At 32.1% G+C, this 19,859-nt stretch overlaps 1 protein-coding gene across 2 annotated transcripts in view; it reads right to left on the bottom strand.

Annotated features, from left to right (window-relative positions):
* Positions 1 to 16,529, bottom strand: part of LOC118196519 (neprilysin-2-like) — a 218,974-nt gene extending 202,445 nt beyond the window's left edge. For both annotated transcript variants that reach the window (XM_085816761.1, XM_085816771.1), the window contains exon 1: positions 16,363 to 16,529. In XM_085816761.1, coding sequence (XP_085672887.1) covers positions 16,363 to 16,420 — 58 coding nt within the window. In that variant the 5' untranslated portion in view covers positions 16,421 to 16,529. The remainder of the gene's footprint in view (positions 1 to 16,362) is intronic.
* Between the last annotated feature and the right edge of the window lie 3,330 nt (positions 16,530 to 19,859).

Genomic DNA, 19,859 nt, shown 5'->3' with positions numbered 1-19,859 from the left:
GCTTATAAAAATATTTGTTTCATTTGTTGTGCACATGTATCTATAACTTTTATTCTTTACATAAATTAAAATAAAGGAAAATGTATCAGTGACAAAATACCTCGAATTAATTCGCAAATTCTAAAATGTTATCAGCAACCTAAAGCCAAAGCAAGTACAATAACTCTGCCATTCTATTCCCACTGCGTCTTACTGCAACACACTTCCCTTCAATTTAAAAACAAAGTATAAGGCAAAAAGAAAAATATTAGTTGAGAAAGTGTGTAGCAAATTTATAGAAGCTCTGAATTGCAGTACCACAATAAGATCTATGATGTTGGATTATGCGTGCGTAACTGTGTTGAACACTATTCTATGCATCATTTACAGCATCTAGTAAAGAAATTTTCTTATTCATTTCATCAATCAGTAGCGTAACAATGTGGGTGCGGCCAGCACTGAGTACTAGCTTTAACAGGGATGAGAAAAAAATTATCGTGTTCTGTGTAACGAGTTGATAAGACTCGATTTAGCAGTGTAGGAGAAAACAGAGCAAATGACAAAAACAGCAAATTGGGTAGAAGAAGGAAATTTTATTTCCAAAACCTGAGCTGTACTATTAAATGTTAAAGAGCATCTATCATGTGCGTGCTATTGAAATAATAAAAAATAGTTAAGAAGAAGCCCCTACACTTGGGAATGTGGAATAAATTATTATTATTAACAGTAGAAGTATTACCTGCAGGTATACTTTTTATCGGTAAAATAACATGTGAACAAAATTTATTCTTAAACAGGACTTGAGACAGTCTTGTCTGATTTTAGTTTGATATTTTTCGTCCAGGGAATCGAATTTTTAACATCACTTGTCATTTACTACACTGTATGACTTTACTGCGTTGTGAAAGTTTTTGTGATGTTATTATTACGTGGCAAGTAGAGATTTATGTTTGTAAACAAACTAAATCCTTTATTTATTGCTTTCACATTAGTCACTAGATACTATAAAGTAGAGAAAATACATTGATTGTAAAAAAATTGTGAGCATCATGTAGAGCCATGCGAGAGGAATTTATCAAAACTCAAAGCAGAAAAGTTAGAAGGAAGAGATTTTTTTTTTCATGTTATCTATCATTACGAAAACCTTTGCATATGTTGTACTGCTACATTAATAGCCCATTAAACTGTGTTTTAATAAAAAGAACTTTTTACTTATTTGCCTTCATTCATAAAATCGTTTTACAAAACAGTTACATTATTCTCTCTTTATTTAACCAATTCAATCAAAACATTGCTTCCTCAGTAAATTTCATTTGATATTTTAATGGAGATGGGAAGTAACAAGTTAAAACTTCTACCCGTGTATTACCCGACCTAACTACGTCACAATCAGCAACATGTTTCATTGAATCTAGCATTAAGCTCTAGCAAAGTAGATATTATGCAATGATGATGCTGAAGTTTAAATAACTTAATAATTCCAAGACTCAAAAGTTGTAATTTATTAAACAATAAATCAACAATGAAATCTCCAAAATTAACAGAACGTCATTGTCCAGGATTAACAGAACTTTCTTCTTTAAACTTTTCAATCAAATTCAGAAAGATAAAGCCCGTGAACCAAATTTCTTAGATTGCATACTGACATTTATTAAACACCTTAGTCTAGAGAATTGTTTATGATTATAAATTATAGTTCCTTTTCAATTCCTTTTGATAAACTATATCATTGCTACCTATCACTTTACTTTTTAATGCCATGTGCATTAGAACTTTTTAATGTCAGTGATTTACTGATCATCACTGAGGAGTTAATTGCTCACATTGAATCGTCGAATAACCACCAGGATGATTTGAATGTAGATTATCTCGGAACAAAGGAAGTATTAACACTTTTCTGCATGAAAATTTTCGATAGAGAAAGGATGTGCAAAATGGGTTCCTAAACGTATCACTAAGGTATCGCAGTCTTTGCGTATGAGTATTCACTTTCAGTATGTGCTCCGTTGCCAAACAGACGTAAAAATTTTCTTTAGCTCATTGCAACGAAACTTGGTGCCATTTCTTGATATGGCAACGAAGCAAATGTGTGTGCAATGGCAACATCAGGCTCTTCGTACTAAAAAAAATGCCTATTTTTAAATTCGAACTGGTACCATCATTTTTCGATGAGAATCCCTTCTTCTTGTTCGATTGATATAGTTAATGCAAATAGATGCTTTATGCAAATTGAAAACATCCATCAAGAATCATAGACGTGTCATTTTGACAAAAAGGATATTTTGCTGATTATTTCCACCAGTTCCAGGAAGTTCTTTATTTTTCTCCTATGCAGCCATACCTGTTGCCCTGTGATTCCAGTGTCCCGACCACTTAAATAAAAAATAGGGCTCACATTGAAGGGATGACGCTGAATTCCAAGAAAAAGCTGAAGAAAGGTTTCGCACGCAACGAAAGAGTTTCTTCGTTTACGGATTCATCATCTGGTAGACCAATGCGACATTTGTTTCAGCTGACAACGTTACGGTGTGTAGATAGCAGATGATTTATTGATAGTAATTTAGTAGATGATATATTGCCTGCCCATGGTTGTGCTGCATCCTGCTTTGCATAACCATGGATCTTCGGTTACAGATACCGTCATCTCGTGCAGATTTGTGTAGTTGTTTCACCGACGAGGTCAATGTATTTATATAGGTATAATATCACTTTGGTATCCCTCTTGCATTTGCAAGTGTACATGTATCCGAAATAATAAATCATATCAGAAATTTATCATACATGCATTTTTATTTGGGGCGCCTCATAAAGTCTAAATCTAAAGTTATTCATAATTCATATATATGCATATATAATATACTTGCTCGAAATCAACTAAAATCGATGCCCAAAGCAAGGTTGTTTCTTTGTTTAATTTTAACAGTTTTAAAATTTGAAAAATCAGTGTCTGGTTGTTGTATGAGGAATTTGTAAGAACCTTTATCAAAACCAGTGTACGTTTGTGCCCCATGAAATGTCATACAAAAATGATTCAACATTTGTTTCTCGGTGCCCTAGAATTGAAAGGAATGATATTTACAAGGGACAATACCATTACAAATTTTTGCCTCTGCGTTATACATGTTAATGAACATATTTATCTATCAGCTGTTTTTATTTCTTGGAATTACGGGAACATATTAGTTTCCGTAATTCCAAATACTTTGATATGGAAGAAATTTATTAAAAAGGATATGTTTAAAAAAGATGCTCTCGAAAGGATCTGAATAGCTGTAATACTGTCACTGATGTTGTAACTGACGGTTTATCATCCTTAGACGATGAAAATTTTTGACAGCACACCGAAATAAAATTTGTTATTAGATCAATTGTATTCACTTAAACAAAAGAACCAAGTGATCCAAGTACTCAAGTAAGTTATTAATAGTATTTTCTTCTACACCCATGGACAAAAAAATTAGCGCTCCAAGAAGGAGTTGTCAAAATGAAACGAAATTTTACATACGTAATGGCTACTTTGATATAAGTAAGTGACAAAAAATCAAAGAAAAAGGATAATTTATTTCAGAGAAAAAGGCAAAAGAACGGAGGAGTTAATACTCCGTTGGACCCCCTCTAGCGCGAATGCACGATGCGATACGATCGGGCATTGAGTCATACAAGTTCTGTATGATGTCTTGAGACATTTCGTTCCATATTTGCTGTAACCTTGCCTCTAGTTCGTTCAAACTCGTGGGATGCCCAACTCGTCACCCCAAATGATCCCAGATATGCTCGATTGGAGACAAATCTGAGGATCGGGCAGGCCAAAGAAGGGTAGTAACAGTGCGGAGACAGTCTTGTGACACCCTTGCCATATGAGGCCTAGCATTGTCTTGTTGAAAACTGGCTCCTGGGAGCCCTTGCATGAGTGGCAATACATGTGGTTGCAGGATTTCATGAACATACCGCTGGGCTGTCATGGTGCCATGGAACAATACTAGGGGTCGATCGATGGGTGGGCATCAAAGGCAGTACACGTAATAGGCGCCGCGATACCAACTGTCCTTCAGCCAGGCGCCTTCGTATGGTTCGAGAAGACACAGGGGCCCCTAGTGAAGCTGCTACCTGTGCCTGGATGGCGGCCAATGAAGCAGTTGGCTGTACACGTGCATTTCTTACGATGTGGCGGTCTTCTCGACGACTGGTCTGTCGAGGGCATCGTGAGCCTGGTCTTCGTGTACATGACATCTCTCGGGTCCACTGGTCCCAACACCTCCTCAAAACACAATCAGAGCGGCCTAATTGACGAGCTATTCGCCTAGCTGACCACCCAGCTTCCATCATCCCAACGATTCTTCCCCTCTCAAACAGCAAAAACTGCTCATATTGTGTTCGAACACGGTGTAATGGCACGTTTACCTCAGCTCTTCCTTTGTAAATGATTCATCACACTCAAACAAGCTTTGGTTACCTGTTTTATACTCCACAGAGTACGACGTTCAACGCCCTCTCCCGGCTATACGTAATGCGCAATCACGCTGCATTTCTAATCATTTGCATATCTCCCCGACATGTACCTTTATTGCAAGTTTCGTTACGATCCCGCAATTATTTCTTGGTGCGCTAATTTTTTTGTCCATGAGTGTATACTATTCTCTATTGCACCGCATGCTTCTATATTTTTAAAGATTCAGGAAATTTAACATTTCCATATACATCTACAATACTTTACATCTGTTTGCCTTTAGATTTTGATTCTCAAGAAAAACAATAAGAAAATAATTTTTTTTTTACTATGTAAGAAATAAAGGTGAACCTTTATAACAGCAGGATAAAACTGCCATTCTTTTAATGTAAGAAATTCTTTTAGAATAATTTTTCGATTTTTAGAGGTGAAATTATTGTGGGTTGTGCATTTAATTCAAAAGAAATAGTAACATCAGCACGTCTTTGTGATACTTAGTGTTGGCTTAAAATTCAAAGGTGAAAATCGCATTGCCCCCCCCCCACACTCGAACTACCACCTGTTTATATTTCATACCTATTCATACAAAAAATAATTTTAAATTTAGAAGAAATCAGTTTACAAACTACTTAGAAGTGATAATAATTCCATTAAAAAAAAGCTATTTAGTATTTTTTAATTCAATCTCATCTAACATCAAGAAATTCAAATATTCCCTTTATGTTTCCTTAGCCAGTTGATTCATTAAGACCGCTCTTTTTCCTTTCTGATATTGTTCAATACTTAAATGTATTCGAAATAAATCGCCTAAATCCTCAAAAAAGCAATGTTTGTTCTCTTTCCATAAAATAGTCATCAAAACTGGGCAGCTGCATTGTTTAAAATTTTAGTATAGTACTAAATTTGAAAGGTGTTCTGAAGTATGGTTAAAACTTGTCAAGTAAAGTCTTATTTCCTTTAATTTAAACAAATAATTGTTCATTTGGGTTTACAAATAATTAAAAAAATAGTAGAAAATTTAGTAATTGCAAATGAAAAATATCAAATTCTGCATGCATCAGAAGCAGAAGAATTCATAAAAACAATTACATCTGTTGAAACATTGTAATATTAAAACAACATATTCCACCAGTCCTCAAGTGGTTAAAACTTCTGAATACTCCGAGTTCGAAACGGGCTCGATCCCAAGCCAACGCACTGGCTGCATGATTGGTTTTCGTGAATACGAGCCAGTTTTTCTTAGAAAGTCTTAAAAATGCCTTTAAGAATCTTGGAATCCGAGGAAAATATCGTGCATTATATGTTTGATTTGCTTAACTCCCTGAAGCTATACAGAATTTTTAGTAAATTACTTCACAGTGCATTAAAAATTACTAGTAATGATTTGACTGAGCTTGCCTGTTGTTGCCATTCAGGGTTTTCATAGACTATGTATTATCTGAAAGATTTGTCTGAAAATATGGAAATAAGATTCAGTTTGTACAAATGACTTTCTAGTGGCAATATAATATTTCAATTAAATAGGTGTTTGAATGAGTAAAAAAAATTCGAACTCACTCTGTCTTAAAACTATCTCTACCAACTAAAACCAAGAAAGAAGTGGATATTGAAGCAGTAGAACTGGAATATAATAGAAACTCAAATATTGATTGATTATATTTAATCATTCACCATAAAATTTAATTAGGATTGTATAGAAAACTGTAACTCAGATCCAGTAGTTAATTATGTAACACATTGCAGCATTCGTTTCGTATAAAAATCACATCAAAAGCTTGAAATATATAGTCAAATTTTTTTCCTTTTAATGAAAGCAGGTTAAGTATATTCTGAGCAAGATATTTTAAATATAATATTATTATATACATTGTAGCAAAAAATTATTTTCAGAACACGAGAATAATTTTTTTAAAGGAAGTAATCAGAAACAATCGGTTAATTTTAAACTTTATGAACTTTATACATTAAAAGGAGAGTAATTAATTAAAAAGAATCAATTTGAAAATGGGAATTCTGTAGAAAAGATATGTAAAGTTGTAATTTGGAGGTACACTGCGGGAAAAAAAAAAAAAAAAAGACAATTTCCTATAAAAAAAATTCCTATATCTCCCGTTCTAGAGTGGGCCGATTGACAAAATTCAAATTGCGTTTTTCATGTCTTCAAAGCGCGACTTAGGATTTATATTAGATTTATATATAGCACATCGCACTATTCTTACATAGGTACTTTGACACAAAATCGGACTTTTTCTGAAATAACATACCAATTTTTTTTACATATTTCGATTCTACGACTAAAATTATGCCTAAAATTTTGTCAAATTTGGTGCGAAATTTACGGAAAAATTCAAAAATTTATATTGGCGCTTTTTTTTTTCAGTTTGCGCCAAGAGTAGTTCGCTTGGCAAACTACTTAATATTATGGTAACCTATCTTGCTTTTCCTTTTTACATTATGCGTGAGGGGGGGGGGAAATCACATCATTCTTTCTTTCAAATAATGTTCTTTAAATTATATATTTATATTATTATTTTATTTTTTTTCTTCGAATTTCATTTTAATTGTTTAAGTTGCATGTTTTTTTTTTTTTTTCAAATAACTGTTTTAAAAATTTATAAAAATTTATATTGACTCATTCGAACTGCGTAGTTTAAATAAAAGGTGCATCGTTTATTATTTTTTCCCCTAATAGTTTTCGTTATACTATATTCTTTAGTCATAGTTATTATTTTAGGTAATTTTTTAATTTTTAGACTTTTATTTTAATTTTTTGTGTTGCATTGTCTCTTCATATTCTTGTTTTAAAATTTTCTATTCATTCATTCGAACTGCGCATTTAAAATATATTTATTAATATAAGTTTTCCGGAATTTGATTTTATTTATTTGAATTGCGTTTCTTTGGGAAAAATACTTTGTGACCCAGACTATGATGCGTTTGAAAACTGCATATATTAAAAGAAAAAATACAGTAAAGCACAGTTAACACGCCTTTCAATGTTCCGTTCAGATAAGATATATAAATATAAGACAGATATATATCCGACGTTTTAATTTAGGATGACTTGCATACATTACTTTAAACAGTTTTATCATTGTGCCCTTTGCTTTACACAATTTTATCATCATATATTTAATTTCTTAAAATATCATTTGTATTTTAGTCAAATATTTTATTTTTTAAATCGCATGAATCAAATATCATAAAATTAAAAAAAATAAATTAAAAAAAATACTAAATTTTATGCAAAAACTTATATTTTCTTCTTAATGGCTTGCTCTTTTTTTTATTTTTTTTTTTATTTATTTATTTTTTTTAAAGTGACTGAATACTTATAGCTCGCTTCGGTGTTCGAATCCCGGCGAACGAGCTGGTTGCTTGGGCGTTTTCGTGATTTTTCTGATGTGTAGCGTGCATACGAGCTGCTTTCGCTTAGAAAGTTCTTCACGAAGGCATCCCTCCTTTAAGGCAAATGGCAAATAGCTCGGCTTTCCCGTACGTTAATAATCCAAATCAATCCATTTCATCAGTACTTAGTCAGAGCCTTTATCAGTCTTTACAGGCTAAGCATTTTGAATGCATGAGATGAAAGGAAAGACAGGCTTTATCAAGAGGGAAAACGTCTTTAGCTGATATCTATACACGTCACTGGATAAATTACGGAGTCTTTAAATAATTCGACTGAGAAATCATGGGATGCTCCGTTTATGATACGATATGATGTTTTATGAAGTAATTTAAATTTATACAACCATACAGTCGAAAACCAGGCGCTCTTCACTTTAATCTGCAATGATATCTTTTTTGTCTTTCCCTTTAGCACAAACTCAGTTGCTGCTACACTGACTACCAATAAGTATTTGGACACCTATGCAAATGACGATATCTGCGGTCCTAAGGTACGTCACAGACTCCGCCGGTATATATCGTGTAGGAAACGGCATCGGCTTTAGTCGCATGCAAGATGCCTCTCAGTTCGGAGCTCTCTGATTTCGAAAAAGGTATAATTATCGGGTATCACAAATGTGGCTGATCCTTAAGGGACATATCTAGCGATCTGAAGTACCCAAAATTGACAGTGGCCTATGTGATTAAGAAGTGGAAGGTGAGCGGTGATTGTCGGAATGTGCCCCGAGTCGGCAGACCAACGAAACTGGGAGATAGAGACCGACGAGTGCTGTCAGAGAAATTCGGAAGAACCGCACCCAACCGATGGCCCTCATCCGAGAGGAGTTTCAACAGGCATCCGGGTGTATTGTTTCAATGAATACCATCTGTAAGGAACCACATCTGCTTGGTTTTCATGGTCGTGCTGCTGCCCATAAGCCTTTGATCACAAAGTCCAACCGTGCTGCTCGGTTAATGTGGTGCAAAGCACATCGAAATTGGACCGTAGATCAGTGGGTTCTATGGAGATACGAATCAAGGTTCACCCTTTACCGTTCGGATGGCAGGGTCTGGGTCTGGCATCTACCTGGAGAACGTCTCCGGCTAGAATGCATTGTGCCAACAGTCAAGTTCGGCGGAGGTCCAATTATGGTCTGGAGGTGTTTCTCCTAGTATGGGCTGGGACCCTTGGTCCCCATTCATGGTAAGCTCAACTCCTATGCCTACTGCACTATTTTGGATGACCAATGTGCTTCCTACGTTGTGGCAGTTTTACGGGTTGTACCCTTGTTACTTTCAGGACGACAATGCCAGTTGTCATGTTTCGACGTTAACCAAGGCTTGGTATGGTGCCAATTGAGTTCATCGAATGGACTGGTCGGCCCAGAGTCCAGACCTGAACCCTATCGAGAACCTCTGGGACGAGTTGCATCGCCGAATTCAGGGGTGCACTACCCGTGCAAAATCGGTGAAGGAACTTCTATGTCTTGTCCAAGCAAAAGAAGAAAATACCACTAGCTGTCATACAAAGACTTGTGGAACGTATGCCCCGGAGGGTCCACGCTGTAATTACCTCTCGTGGAGGCTCTACCAACTATTGATTTTTGAATAAAGTTAGTTTTTCTTTTCTATCACAGGTGTCCAAATACTTATTGGTAGTCAGTGTATTTGCTGGTGTACACGTCCAAGTGTTTTCTCTTTGAACAGGTGACAGGTGACGGAGGACGGTTTCTCTTTGAACACCCAACTTCCTTGAAATAGATTTCCCTTTTAACTTTTGCTTTCCCCCTCCTAATTTCCTTCTTTCCTTCTACATTTGTTTTCAGTGCTGTCACAAGAAAACTAAGATTTTCAGATTGTTACACTTCCGTAAATTTTGCATCCTTGTCAAATATTTTAAAATATCAGTTGCATTAAATGCATTTCAGCTGAAGACAGCTTCTAGACATTTAACTATAAATGAAGTTTAAAGTACAAAGGATAAATATTTAAATTAAAAGATTTTTGTCAAATGAGAAAGAAATATGTCACTCCAGCAGCGCTTATACTGTACCAACGAGTGACCCAATTCTTATATCGGGTGCAAAAATTCTTATTAAATTAAAAATTTCATATTATTTAGAGTTTCTAAGTCTAAAAATTTCTATATTAAAGAAAGTGTTTTTTATGTAGTCTGCAACACGAGAGAAATTTACTACTTAAAGCATTCTTTCTAAGAGGATAAATGTAAAATTTTATGTTTATATATATGTTTTTTAAAGCTGGGAGATTACCCTCTTGTTTGTAAACATTGTGAAAATAAACATAAAACGAACTTTTCTGTTTTAGACAATTAAATTTAAATGAAGTAAAATAGCAGACGATAACAAGGCGAAGGTAAAAATTTACTCTTACAAATATTAAAAAAAAAAGATTAAAAAAGAAACAAACTTTTAAAAAAAGTTAAAAGTTTGAATAATATCATCCATAATTTAAAAAAATAGCTTTTCATATAGTATTCATAAATATTTATTACGCATTATTGAGGTAAAAATTTCATATACAGTGGCTCCCAAAACTGTTCGTACACTTATGATTTTCATTGAAATAGGGCTCTATCCATTAATTAAAAGTAAACTTTCTGAATGAGATTTTAATAATAAGATCTATAATCTATTCGTAACAAAATCACATGAAATATTTTTAAAATATAGCGAAACTTTATTTTTAAGAAATTAATAATAAAAAAATGACAAATATTTTATCTCACAAAAATCTTCAAATATTAATAAATATTTTCATTTTTCGTTAAATTAGTATTAGTAGGATATCCTTTAGCATCCACAATAGCTTTTAAACGTCTGGGAATAGATTTTACTAGTTTTTTTATTTATTTATTTATTTTTTTATTTATGTATCAATGTTCATCCATTCTTCCATCATAACTGTTTTGAGTTCGCTTTTCGTTTTGATGTCGTGTTTTCGTACTCTAACCTCCAGCTCTTTCCAAATGTGTTCTATGGGGTTTAAATCTGGCGACTGAGGTGGTGTTTTCAAAACCTGTGAACAATTATCAGAACAATTATATATTATTCCATCATGACTGTTTTGAGTTCGCTTTTCGTTTTGATGTCGCGTTTTCGTACTCTAACCTCCAGCTCTTTCCAAATGTGTTCTATGGGGTTTAAATCTGGCGACTGAGGTAGTGTTTTCAAAACCTGTGAACAATTATAGAGATACTACAGGCGAACGTTGAGAACCGTATGCTTAGGATCGTTATCATGATTAAAAATAAAGTTGTTTCTTATACACAAATTTTGGGCTGATAATTTTAAAATGTCTCTTAAAATATTTAAATAAAGAGAATGATTCATTATGCCATCAATAAGTACCAAATTACCTAGTCCTGATGCTGTCATGCCCCTCCACACAAGAACACCTCCACCGCCATGCTTAACTGTTCCAACTAAGTTCTTAGAATTAAGTTCCTCATTTTTTCTTCTCTATACAGTTATTCGACCATCGGAACCAAAAATGTTAAATTTGCTTTCGTCAGCAAATAGGACATTATTCCAGTACGTTTCGGGTGTATTTATCATTAATTTTGCGCATGAAAGCCTAAGCTTTCTGTTATCCTCACAATTTCTTTTTTCGGGCAGAACGCCCATGTAACCCAGCTTCTCTGAAAACTCATCAAACAATTTAAAGTGAAATTGAAGTAGAAAACTTTGCAAATTAATTTCTAAGCATAGCGGCCGAGCGGTCGAGTCGCTGAACACTGGTCGTTCGGTCCGAGGTTCGAATCCCGCGAACGGGCCGGCTGCATGGGTGTTTTCGAGGCTTTCCCCATGTGTAACGTGTATAGCCAGTTTTCCTTAGAAAGCCCTCCACGAAGGCATCCCTCCTGTTAGGCAGATAGCCCTCGAGGCTTAACCGTAATTAAATAACCTAACATTACAAAATTTTGAATAAAAAATTCTAATTTTTTGCAGCTATGCTTAGAAATACATCTACTTTAAGACGATGGTAAAAATTTTATAGGTTATAATTCAAAATTCTTTTCGAAAAATTCATAAAAATCATTTAAGAATATGAATTTTAAAAATAAATTATAAAAAATGGGTGAATTTTATTTGGAATGCACCTAAATTTCGAAATGTGAAAGGAAGAATCAAAAACGTTTAATAAAAAATGAGATATTAATAAATATATACCAAATTCAATTAACATTGAGGAGCTAAAATTTGAGAGCTAATTTTTTAAAAATTACTCGTGCGAATTTTAGAAAACTTGGTAATCTGGCATAATTTGAGTCATATAATCGAAATATGCAAAAAAAATGGCATGTCATTTCAGAAAAAGTACGAATTTTGTGTCAAAATACCTATTTTAGAATGATGCTATATATAAATGTAATATATATCCTAAGTCGCGCTTTCGAGACATAAAAAACGCAATTTGAATTTCGTCAATCGGCCCAGTAGAACGGGAGATATCGATCTGTCCCCCGTGCCACACCTTTTTTTTTTTTTTTTTTTTTTTTGGCGCAGTGCACATACAGGACATTATAAAATTATTGCAAAATTAAGAATGATTCATGTAGATTGAATAATTTAATAAAAATAAAAAACAGCAAACTTTGTGCACATACTGATTTTACATAATCACAATCTTGTTAACATTAGCATGTTAAATATGAAATTCATTTTGCGCAAAATGTTTTTGGTTTGCCCAGCTTGTTGAAACGCACATTAAAAGCTAAAATGTTTCTGTGTGTAAGGAAGTATTTAATGTGAACTAATGTTTTTATGCTTGGTGTTTCTATTTACTAAAACCTCTATTTTCATTAAGGAATTAAGTGTTCAATATCAATGGCTTGTTTGCTTACGAATAATTCTTTATTAAGAATTACAGGGAACGTAGAAAATTTAATAATTTAGTAGTGCATTTTGTATTTTATTTTTTACAATTTATTTAAAATACAGTAGACTATAATTAAACCCCACAGACTGTCTTAAACTTGAGAAAAAAAATTGTAAATAAGTTAAACATATATTTAATAAAGAATGAATCCAAAAGAATTTATCTCTTATAGGCCAGGTTTTATATATCTCATTAATAAGAATATCCATGATTTATCGTTATGCGCTAAATACTAACGTTATGCGCTATGTTACATTAATAACAATTTTGCCTGCATAATCATTGACATACTATTTCTAAAGCTTTCATGTTGTATTTCTTGTTGAATAGTATAAATGTTTTCTAGGAAAAAACATATTTTTTACTATTTCTTTGCTAAAAGATTCAAAACTTTCGAATCAAGAAAAGCTTCACTTAATCGCTTTCTTTTCAACATATGGTGTCTAATATTCGTCTAAATATCCTTCTAAGTCAAATTTTTGTAGAAAATTTCGTTAAAAAAATTCATAGAGCGATTTGTTGCATAGAATTTCTTTTTATAAAGACTATTTTTCTAATACTGGTTGTTTCTTATTATGCTGATCTTAATTAGTTTTATGAACATATATGACTTTTAATACCAAATTTCTATTTTGCTGCCAGAAGCATAATTATTTCCTCTTTATATATACAATATAAACAAATAAATATTCTTTAATAGTTTTAGATTTTATTACGCAGGAATAGTTATTACTATTATTTCATATTATGATAAATTTAGTTCATATACATATATATTCACCAATGAAAGAAACTATTCATTCATATTCAGCTGCATCAATAATATTTATGTAACCTTTTTAGAAATATTTACAATGATGTATTATCCCAATTTTTTTTTCTCTTGTCATAAATGGAAAACAAGACTATCTTAAAATAAGAGTTACTTAGAATACCTGTAAAGAATTAATATTTAAAATTAGGTAAAGCACCAATGTTATTTTAGCGTGGATTTTAAATAAACACTCTCGATTTCAAGGGCGAAAAAATTCCTGTAACTCTTCTTGAGGAGCTAAACATTTCTGCATATCAAATAAGAAAAAACGAAAAAAAAAAGTGTAAACGCTAAAAATATGAAGTAACAAATGAAAGAGACAAACTGTTAAAATACGAAACTGGTGCAAAAAATTATTAAAACGAAAGCGGGCAAAATATAAAAATGATAATTTATTTATTATTTAATTGTGTAACCGTTTCAGTCTTACTCAATGAATACTTTGTGAGTAGCATATATTATTTTTGAACATGCTAAGATTTTTCACGTAATTCATCTCTCAAAAATGTACGAACTACAAGAAGAATAGCGATAATACATACATACACACACACACACACATATATATATATATACGTATAGTCCCTTTTTGGGGGGGAATTAGTGGACTTAGGTTTGGCCACTACTAAGACCCGAAGTGTTGTCTACTTTATTGTGAGAGCACCTGATAGGTGAGTCACCGTTTGATCCTACGAAGGAACAGATAGTGACAGACCTTCCTTCTTCGGGATTCGAACTCGGGCCCTTCGGTACCGCAGAAGGTTTTCCTAAACATTGTATTCCTTATTACCATAAATTAACATCTACAAAAACACACATTTTCTTTCAGTAAAGATAAGCTAATACTCTTATATATCATAATTCAATATCAAAATAAACTTATTTACTAAAGTTTTAATATAGTATGTATGTATAGTGAGAGAAAGTTAAACTCTCTTTCTCTCACTATATATACATATATATATGCGTGTGTGGCATAAAACATACGCAAATAAAAGTACTATTTTTAATGTGCAATAAACTCTTAATCTTCATTTTGAAGACTAGTGTAAGTTATAATTACTTGTTATTGTTTTATTAAATATTGGTATTATAGTACTTAGGTAGCATCAGTAGAAAATAGAATATTTTGCTTTAGATTATGTAATTTAAAAGTATAAAATATTTAAATTTACTAAAAAACTTATTCTAAACATTTATGAAATTATAAAAAACAAATTACGCTACTTGTATTTTTATGTGAGTTTACCGAGGTCATGCAAATTTAATGGGAACATTTTTAGCACTTGTGTAAGAACTGGTTTTCACTGAAATATTATATTGGAATAAAATATATATATCGTACAGCTTTAAGAGCTTATTCGGAAGACTGTACTGAATCCTTTTAACATGAACTAAAATAACAGTTATTTAATGAAAGGTGAGAGAAAAGTTTTGCTTAATTCTACATCTTAGTCCAAAAGCTTATTAGCCTGGAAACACGATTTTACGTTGATACACTTCATACTCTCCACTGAAAATGCGTTGTTTCAATTTTTCCTTCTAGCCTGTTACCATTCGGCAAAAAGTAAGAAGTTTATTATTTGGTTTAATCCTGTCTTATTGATTAACAAATTAAGTTATTTAAAAGCATTAGATTCTGTAGAGCATTATTTTTTTTACTTTTTAATCTGATTGATTTAAATTTTAATTAATTCCTGATGTGGCTAATTCGAAACATTAAATATTTTTATATTACATACATAAGTAACATATTTTTTCAGTTTTCAGATATGCAGAAGACGTGTAACGTTCTGATGTTAGTCTAAATACATATTCATCAAATATTCTATAAAAAAATTTCGCTATTCTATCTGACCCATCTCTGTCGACGATCTCTTCTGATAGACCGAATTAAACTTTAAAAAAGCTGTTCTGGGCAGCTGTTAAAATATAAATCCTTTCAGATTAAATTTTTTCTCATACACTCTTCTTGCTTATATACGGTTTCATAAATAGTAATTATTTAACTACAATAATTACACTATTAAGTCTTAATTTTGTACAACAATGTATGACTATGCCAAAAGATGTATTGACTGAAGTATTGATTACGTCAGAGTTGCGCCTATTATTTTTTAACCTGAGGTAAATGTGCCTTACTATACACTACCAAATTAGCTATATTTGTACATCTTCATTTTCAACAAAGATTACTAATACCATAAATCTTATATATTTAAAAGTAATGCATGCAATAATACATAATTTTTAATGAAAACTTGAAACGTACCTTTTAGACAAATAGTGAATAACAATGAAATAAAATAAATAATACACTGTGTCTACACAATTCCTTACTAGGCAATTTATATATTTAGAGCCGTTAATTATAGACATCAGCTTTCAGCAACAAAAAAGTTTTAAACGTTTCAAATAATCATGTATCATCGTTTCTAAATTTTAAGAAATAATTTTAAAAATTTAAAAATTAAAAATATAACATTTTATACGCTCCTCTGATATCTATACTTATGTTTAGGAAACTTTTGCATTCGTAATATAATATTCGAATGTAATATCGGCTTATCACCTGTGGTGCATGCAAAATTCTATACAAATGCTTAAAGCAAATATCCTGTCATTAAAAAAATATGTTTAAATTAATAAATAAGTTGTTTTCTTTAGAAGGTTTTATTAAAACATTAGAAAGCTATATTTGTAATAAAATATGTAAATCATAATTTTTCTATAATAATTGCATTATATATCAGTAGTAAGATAAATAATTTTGGCTTGCAAAATAAGCAAATAAATTCACAAAAATGCACTGAAGACAAATAAATTCACTTACGATTTTGACTGAGTAAAACAGACGCACAAATTAAGTTCAACAATGTGTTTAGTTGCATTTTGCTTATAGGATGAAGCTACTTGAACTGTCTTATTGTCTTGTATGCTGTTAACAACAGTGAAAGCAGATAACAGGTGTTTACGGATTATTATATTTGAGTAGAGGCACTTTGCTTTTCTACTTTACCACTGCGAACACGCCACGTATACATTTACTAAACAAGTAAAGAATTGAATAGATTGGCATCTCCCATGTGTCAGGTCAGTTTTTTCCTACTTCACCATTGTGAATACGCCACGTATAATTTCTAAGTAAAGAATGGAATTAAATTGGCATCCAGCATTCATCAGGTCTGAAATTGACGGAACACAATTTTTTATTATTTTAGTAACAAACACTCATAAGTTATTTACTATTTACATGCTAAAATAAGTATTTCTCACTCTGTATATTGTCTTTTGGAAAACTGTTCTATCTGGCCGGGTAGCTGAGCATTTACGTTGAATTTCAAATCCAGTACTCTGAAATATGTGTTCTCGCTGCCTCTTTTCATGGAAGGCAAAGAATTTTGTTTTCACAAAATACTAACAAGGATGGATGGGGTTAAATGTTGTGCTTAAACTGCCTAGCTCCGTTTCGATTAATATTTTGTTACCAAGAAATGTTTTTAGCTGAAAACAAATCAAAATGTTTCTATTTTCTTCATACATACAGTGTACGCCATAATATCTGTTACAGTGATTTTATTCTCTTATTTTACATATTTAGTAGTGAAAATGGAGGAGTTTTCCACCAGACAGTATGAAAAGTGAGAACTAGACAATATACACTTATATTATCAGATAATTGACAAAATACTAGGTGTTTGTTGTAAACTTAAGAATTACTCAGAGGAATTGAACGTCTTCAAGATAGTAGAACTGCTATAGTTAGTGTAATATGGACAATGTTAAGTTACAAGTTAACAATAAACTGTAGACCGAACAAAAACCTAACTTTAGATGAGAGGGTATTACCATACTGAGGATAAACTCGAGTCATTCACTTTGTCGAGAGGGAGATTGAAAATTGTAGGCCCAGTGGCGCAGTGGCTAGCGCATTGCGCAGCAGCAAGACAAGTCCGGGGCTCGAACCCCGGGCTGGGCAAGGTGGACTTAGCCTTTCATCCCTTAATTCCCATCCCTTCTATCGATAAAATGAGTACCACTGATAAGATAAAATGAGTACACTTGGGACTAAACACTAGGGGTCCTGCGACAAGCTTGTTCAGGGCATATGCTTAAGCACCCCTGTGCCCACGGTCAAGAAAGCAGATTTCGGGGCACTGCAGGCCCTGGCCCATTAGAGCTGTTTGCGCGCCACTGAGTTTTTTTTTTTTTTTTTTTTTTTTTTTTTTTGAAGATTAAAATTGTAAAAATTTTATTAAGTTATTGTCGAAATGGACGTGAAATAGATAAAAGAGAATAAAGAATTTTAAAGGATTTGTTTGCCTTTTACAAAGGCTGTAGCTAAATCATCATAAAAACATTTTCGTTTTACTATTTTGTTTCTGGCTAAACTTTTGTTATTATAAAAAGGTCAGTTTTAAAGAAGCAAGGATATAATCACTCATATTAAAGATAAAAAAGAGCTATAACATTCATTCCTGTTTTGCACCAGGATAAGGTGTTATTAAGTGGAAGCAAAAGTTAAAAATTGTCTACTTTTACAATAAGAGCGAAGTCAGACATCGAAATCGAAGATAAATTGCTTAAGATATATTTTTCATACCTTATTTACTTGAATTCGAATTTTTGGCTTTTATAAATATGGAAACGAAACAAAGATCGAGATTTTTAAATCCGGATCATGAAATGAGAGTAGCGTTATCATTTTTACATCCAAATGTAAATGAAGTTAGGAAAAAACACTAATCTTAAATTTTGCATTAAATATAATTTGTAATTTACCATAAAATAAACATCCAGCGATTTGGAGAGCCTCTCAGTGCTCGCTATAAACATTTTTTTTTTTTTTACTTTGTAATGCAATTTTTAGCCCAAAGGGGCAATTTGCTTAGAAGGGCTATTAATTTCGTTATAGCATTTTGCGTTGATTCACTATAAACGGCGAATCACTTTTTAAATTGGCATCTGGAAGCCCAAATTTGGAATTTGTTTTATTACCTATTTTATATTTTGTAAAGCATTTATGAGTTTTTAGTTAAGAAACTCAATGATTTCAAAGCGAGCAATGGCAACACTGTACCGGGGGGGATTATCTCCAGCGCGCGAGGCTATGTATCAGAAACTCTAAAGTTATTCTCTTTTAAATATTTTTTTATATTGCTGTTAAATTGAATTTTACGGTTTAAGTGCGAAGAATATGATATTTAATAACGTTAGGTAACATACAAAACGTTAACAAAAAAACGACCCGTTGGCCGTAATTTAAAATCTGAAATCTTTCAATTTTTTTTATTTCATATTTTATTGGAAGCTATAATCATATTTTTACAAAATATATTATGGGGAGCATCAATCAATTAACCAAGTAAATTTAAATTTATCTTACTGTGCGCCAGATAGTTTAATTCTTAAGTACCGTAACAAAAAAAGGTTGAGAATCACTACCTTATACCTTTCATTCCAAAGAGCATCATATTTTCAAAGCAAATAATAAGAATAATAGTGCTCATTTCATTACATTATATTATAAAAATAAGTATAGATTTTATGTTTTAATAATGAGTTTTCGTCCTGTATGCTGATTTAAAACAAGAAACATTTTAAGTCCAAGAAAAAGTAAGCTTAATATATTATTTTTTTACTTATTTAAATATAATATAAGTAACATAATGTTTTAAATCTTTTGTGAGAGTGTGTATGTGTGCGCACGGTTATGGTGTGAGTGAATGTGATCAATCTTTACACATGTGGAAAAGATTGAATCTTGATATTTTTACGTCAGTAGACTGTTATCACCATAATTTTCTTTACTTACTGTGGTTTTTTATTTATTAATATTGGCAGCTCTAAAATTATATAACATGAAATAGCAACAGTTATTCTTTGTTTAAATGTTGTTTTACCAATGTAGCATTTGATGCTCTGTTTTATGCATAGTTTTAGTTGATTAAAGCTTCTTTTCAGCTTCTTAAAGAAAGGGATTTACTATATTCACATTAACTTAATCAATCATAACTGATTTATTCTTTATTATTATTATAGTGAACTTCTTCAAATTTTCTCATGCAAGTGAAGAAGGCAACTGAAGAACGAAAACGACAACTGTTATGCAATTTCTTATCTGCAAGTGTTTATCAATATATTAATGACTCAGAATCGTTAGATAATGCAATTAATGTTCTATATTCATTGTACACTTCGCAAAAAGAAAAAAAAGGACGCTTCTATATCTCCCGTTCTTTTGGGCCGCTTGACGAAATTCAAATTGTGCTTTCCATGTATCGAAAGCACATAATATACCAATATTTTTCCATATTTCGATTCTATGTC

This window comes from Stegodyphus dumicola, chromosome 1, assembly GCF_044657685.1.
Source record: "Stegodyphus dumicola isolate Sdum_Otavi_A_Nest chromosome 1, ASM4465768v1".
In the NCBI taxonomy this organism is placed as follows: Eukaryota; Metazoa; Arthropoda; class Arachnida; order Araneae; family Eresidae; genus Stegodyphus; species Stegodyphus dumicola.
The sequence above is the reverse complement of the archived record's forward strand: the minus strand, read 5'-3'. Positions and strand labels throughout refer to the sequence as shown.